This window comes from Salvelinus alpinus, chromosome 3, assembly GCF_045679555.1.
Source record: "Salvelinus alpinus chromosome 3, SLU_Salpinus.1, whole genome shotgun sequence".
Taxonomy (NCBI): domain Eukaryota; kingdom Metazoa; phylum Chordata; class Actinopteri; order Salmoniformes; family Salmonidae; genus Salvelinus; species Salvelinus alpinus.
Genome location: NC_092088.1, coordinates 55,199,512 through 55,205,712, shown reverse-complemented (window position 1 = coordinate 55,205,712; position 6,201 = coordinate 55,199,512). Strand labels below are relative to the sequence as shown.

The window sequence follows — 6,201 nt, the reverse complement described above, 5'->3', positions numbered from 1 at the left end:
TATTATGTTGGGTACACTTGTTTTTTCAAGCGTTCAGGGAGGGTTTAGGTAAAATATAATTTTCTTAATGGAGGGCCATCCATTTTCATTTCAGAGAGGTCCGATTTTTTCCATGTAACCCTTATTATAAATAACGTTCAGTCTATAAGATAGTTTGCACTCTGAAACAGGTTCTTATCAAGGATTTGCCTATATTTGGCTCCAATTATTGTTCCCTCTATCTTTACCATTCCCTGACACTGAAAAGCATACCCATAGCATGACACTGCCACCAACACGCTTCATGGTAGGGATGATGTTAGACAGGTGATGAGCTGTACCGGGTTTTCTCCAGACATAGCGCTTTGCATTCAGGCCAAATAGTAAAATGTTTGTCTCATCAGACCACAGAATCTTTTGCCCTATGCTATTAAAGTCTTTCACGTGCCTTTTTGGAAACTTCAGGCATGCTGTCAAGTCCCTTTTTCTCAGGGGTGGCTTCCACTCTCCCATAAAGCTCAGATTGCTGAAGTTCTGTAGTTCTTCTGGCAGGTTCTCCCATCTCAGCCAAGGAACTCTGTGGTTTTGTCAGAGTGGTCATTGGGTTCTTGGTCTCCTCCCTGACCAAATTGCTTCTTGCCGGGCTGCTCAGTTTAGTCGGACGGTCAGCTCTAGGCAAAGTCTGGGTGGTTCCATATTTTTTTAATTTCCCAATGATGAGACCGCTGTGCTCTTGGAAACGTTAAACACTCTAGAAACTGTTTTTTACCCTTCCCTAGATATATGCCTCATCACAATTCTATCTCAGAGATCTACAGACAGTTCTTTGGACTTCATGGTACAGTTTCTGCTCTGACATGCACTGTCAATTGTGGGACCATATATAGACAGTTGTGTTTCTTTCTAAATCATGTCCAAAATATGCCACAGGTGGACTCCAATCAAGTTGTAGTGACATCTTAAGGATTAATTTGGAGTGGCATAGCAAAAGGGTGTGAATACTTATGTTACTGAGATATTTCTGTACTTCATATTCAATAAATGTTCTAACATTTTTAAAAGCACGTTTTCACTTTGTCATTGTGTGGCACTGTGTGTAGATGGGTGGGAAAAAAATATGGAATATGTCAAGTGGTATGAATATTTTCTGAACGCACTGTGTGGGTGTGTGTGTGTGTGCGTACACGTTTATTTGTGCTCATGCGTGTGGGAATACAGTGTATGCTCAAGTATACTTGTTTGACCTATGTATTTTCAATATAACTCATTTCCTTTTATGCAGGCATTTATCAGAAGCTGGTTCTCTTTTGCCTAAAAGTTAATTTCCCACATTCTTCAATAGTATTTCAAACAAAAACATTTTATAATTAAAAATTCTATATTTTGATCAAGTCACTGCATGTATGAGTCCAAGCTCAAATGTTAAACTGCAAAATTGTAAAAAATAATTACGGTCTTTGAAATGTCTCTTTAAATATCTGCAGCCATTTGGAAAACTAAATGAAGGGTAGGTGATGAGGATAATGTCATATCAATATGCTGAAATATCATCACTAATAACACGAGATGACAGCATGACATTACAGCAGCTGGCTTGTGTATGAAACACACCTGTGTGTACACTACACTCCACACACCTGCCATGCGGTTCACCAGGTCACATCTCTCAGTGTCCAGAGACTGCTACTCTGTTTTTCAACCCTTTGTCCATTGAAGATGAAAGGGGCACTTGAAAAATATGGCTTGGTTGTAGATCCAAAAGGACCATTCAAATAGGGGAAAACTTAGGTGTTGATATTAGGCCAGTAATAACCACTACAAAATGTCTGTCCAGAACAATGAATAGTCAGAATGTCCAGGTAAGGGGGTTTAATTGACAGGAAGGATCCCCACACACACACACATGGACATCAATGTACTGTAGATAGTGGTTCTAAAAGGGTGGAAAATAAAAGGACATATTATAGTACACAATAATACGTAAAAGGGGTAAAGCTATATACAGATACACCTTGACTTTACTGAATGATAATGCAGCACATGAATATGAATGACAATAGCAGGATAAAGCTGCAGTCTTTACTACTACATAATACAGATCCAATATGCTCTGACTGTAAAGTATAATGTGGCCCGAGAGTACACATGACCACCGCATGGTGCGAAAACTGTCACTAAACCAAGTAATGGCGGACAGAGTAAGAGGCTCACCAAACCGACTCAACATGCTACACTTGGCTAATAAGCTGCTGCAATAGAGAGCAGGCTGTACAGTACAACAAACTCTGCATAGAATGTAACTACTATAACAAAGCTATTACTATTGTACGTATAAGCATAATGTAACTGAAAAGCACTGTGTTCATGACACAGTGAAAAGGTAACCAGTGAGCCTGGCTAACTGGCTACTTAGCTAGCAATGACAGTGCACATACGTATTTTACAAAATTCTATACAAACACCCAAACTTTATCCCCGCAAATCACTACCTGGAGGCGGGACTTACAACAAGCAAGTGATAGAGAATGTCTCTTATTGGTAAGAAACATACAGGTGATTGACTGAGGTGCTTTTGGGAATTCTAACTAAAGGGACAAACTAAGAGTGCATAGAATGAGTAACTGTGTGGCCAATTTTACAGCACTGGTGTAATTTGGTGACTCTGACAGTAATATTTTTAACAGATGTGAAGGGAAATGTATTCATTTTGGAATAGTAGACTATATTTAGTATTTAACCTGGAAAGTCAGTTAAGAACAAATTCTTATTTACAAGGACAGCCTACCCCGGCCAAACCCAGACGATGCTGGGCCAATTGTGCGCTGCCCTTTGGGACTCCCAATTATGGCCGGATGTGATACAGCCTGAAATTGAAACAGGGACTGTAGTGACACCTCTTGCACTGAGATGCAGTGCCTTAGACCGCTGCGGCACTCGGGAGCCCTATAAGATAATGCCTATAATATACAGCCCTAAATCTTAGACACCCTTCCCATTTATTCAGATTTGATTCATGGGGCGAAATGGCTTTGATGGGAGATATTTTAGATGTTGAATATTTAATCATGTTCTAAAGCTGATTTTGAAAACATTTGGGGCCTTGGGATTTTGGGCCAGGGCTCATTTTACTATTTTATATCTGCCAACACCAAAGAGCAGCATTGGAGAATATAATCATCCTAAAATAAAAATAGATGCAATTATCAGAGGGGAAGATGTGGTTCTGTTACCATGGGTTACATGGTGTTGTCAGGGACTATGCAGAAGACAGTTGCAAACGATTATAGTGAAGCTTTGGCAAGAACATAATCAGGTCTACATTTTTTTCTAGCTATATTCATTCACAAATGGTTGAGTATATTTTATATATTTTTTAATTTAAATGTTCTTTGTAAAGTGTGTTGAGACATTGTGAAATGCACTTTAAATAAATTATGACTTAACTTGAGTAAGAGGTGGCAAAAGATTTCCACAGCTATTTTCACAAAACAATGTCATACTGTATCTGATTAAACATATCAACTTATACCATAATAATTACCTTTTCATTAAGTATTATTTTACCATTAATGCTAATAAATATGAAAAATAAAATGTGATTTGATTTTAAATAGATTAGTCCCATTGTGTTTGAGAGCTACTTTGCTACAGAAACACTACCACCACCATCATTGAATTAGAACAAGTATTTTGGCATGAGAAAAAAAACACTAACAAAATGTAATGATATCCTCTCATTATGCAATACACATAACATAGCTTATTCGTTAAATTGTGGCTTTTTATTTATATATTTTTTAAATGTAACCTTTATTTAACTAACCTCAATTATTTGAAGTGTGTGTAGTAGCAAGACTAAAACTAGGCTAACATTTCTACGTGATTTCCTTCCATTTATCAAGACACATGCCTACTATTTAAAATAATCACTGTATAAATGTATTGAACATGATCAGTGAGGTAATAAAGAAATTATAACATTACGCACGGCATTATGCACGACAAAATAAGGGAATGATTTCACAATAAAATATAACTTAAATAAATACAAATCAATCAATACTTCATGAATAAATCATAGCCTACAATTGTGCAAGATTCTAATCGTGGATTTGACCAAGGATTGCATCGCACTCCATGGCTCCAGCTGAAGAAAATTACATTTCCCCATCACACTGGAATTGGACATTGGCTGGCAGAAACATGTTCTTGTGATTGCGGGATGCGATTGAGATAAGAGAAGCTTTGTCGAACAGTGGGGTTGTGTCCTCTCCCAAGTTGGGGATTGCGTTTGGATGGTGTGTAGCCATTAAGACTTGTGCGTCTTTTTGGAGCGTTGTGTCGTGGTGATAGGACACCAATTCATTGCTGAAATTAACAGCCTCCAATGTATTGCTTGAACACATTTTATTGCAGCCTAGAATAGTTGTAAAGGCTTTTCTGAAATCTGCGTTAAATGCGTAAATGACAGGGTTTAACGAAGAGTTGGCCCAACCAAACCAAACGAAAATTGTAAACGTGGTGTCGCTTACACACGGAGGGTCATAGAAAGGTACCATGCAGTTTAGGACAAAAAAAGGCAGCCAGCAAAAAACAAAAACTCCCATGATAATGGAGAGGGTCTTTAAGACTTTTGTTTCCTTTTTAAAAGCAGTTTTCAATGCGTTTTCGTGTGCGCAAACGTTTGGGTGTTGGTTATTTTGCGCTTGTTCCGCAGCTCTCTCCAATGAGGATATCCTCCGTATCTGTGTTTGCGCAATACGGAAAATCCTCGTGTAGGTGGCAACCATGATGACAACTGGGATGTAGAAACTGATCAGTGATGTGAAAATAGCATAGGTCTTGTTCAAGTTTGCTATGCAGTTCTCAGAGTGGTTGCTAACGTTTCCCGCTGATGTCTCCTCCTCGGCCACGTGCCAGTTCAGTTGGACAGGTATGAAGGATATGAGAATTGACAGCGTCCACGCCACTCCAATCATGATAAATGCAACTCTGTGGGTCATTTTCCGTTCATATCTAAAAGGACTTGCTATAGCCCAGTATCTATCCACGCTTATGATACACAGATTAAGAATTGATGCCGTCGAGCACATTATGTCAAAAGCTATCCATATGCCACAAAATCTACCAAACAGCCAGGTGCCAGTCACCTCAGATATTGCCTCCCATGGCATCACGAGGACAGCAACGAAGAGGTCAGACACCGCCAGAGAAATCACGAAAAAGTTGGTTACCTTGGACCGGAGGTGCCTGAATTTAACGACTGCGGCGCACACGAGCGTGTTCCCCAGCAGTGTCAACACAATGAGGACAAACAAAATGCATCCAATTAGCGTCCGCACACCATTCCCGCCGGTCTCGGCTTCTGTGGCGTAAGATTCCGACAGAACTTGCGTTTCATTTCCAGTATAGTTTTCCATTTGCACTTTTCTGTCTTTGGGTAAAAACGCCTCGATTTCACATTTAACCAAGTATTATTCAGTCTATATTCTCATGTAGGTTTCTCTGACTGCTTCCAACCCGTAGCAATTCAACTGGTCTCAGTACTCAGTAGGCTACAAAAAAAAACGTGCTGTCCGATGATTCTCTCTCGCGACAGGCTATGACTCATAGCAGGTGAGACAATTATGTCTATGGTCTATCTATGGATAGACATCTTAGTGAGGGGTCTAGCCCAATGTCAGCGGCAGTGGTCCACTCATCCAGTTTGTTATAGGCTAAATTAGAATCTTCCAAAAAGAGCTTCAGTGATGGGGATGAATTAAGAATATAGTAATTAGCCTATGCCTATATGCATGTTGAAATAATAGGCTACCATAAATTATATTTTGAAATTAGTATGCTTGTGACTACAGTATTTTAGCCTATGCTAGACATATGTAAGGATTATGCAAGAAATATAAGTATTTGATGTTTGTAATCAATATTTTAAGTAGGGTTGCTACACACCTGTTTGTGCATGGCCATTCGGTTCCTGTCAAAACATCTTTAATAATCTGGTTTCCAGATTATATCTGTTTACAACTTCTTTGGAACTCTACATGACCCCAAGACCTAAAGTTAGTATCTGTGTAATTCATACCATCTCAAATTTAAAATCGCATTGTTTTCATCAACTGGCTGCTTGGCTCAGGGTCATTTTAACACTGTGTTACAATTGTACACAACCCTAGAAACCATGACAAAATATCATGTGCCTAGCAAGAGACAACAACAGTGAAG

The 6,201-nt window shown here is 39.0% G+C and overlaps 1 protein-coding gene across 1 annotated transcript; it reads right to left on the bottom strand.

Moving 5' to 3' along the window:
• Window positions 1-1,833: 1,833 nt before the first annotated feature.
• LOC139570948 (D(1C) dopamine receptor-like) lies at window positions 1,834-5,508 on the bottom strand. The gene has a single exon (XM_071393306.1). The coding sequence runs from the start codon at window positions 5,397-5,399 to the stop codon at window positions 4,137-4,139; it is 1,263 nt and encodes a 420-aa protein (XP_071249407.1). The 5' UTR covers window positions 5,400-5,508; the 3' UTR covers window positions 1,834-4,136.
• Between the last annotated feature and the right edge of the window lie 693 nt (window positions 5,509-6,201).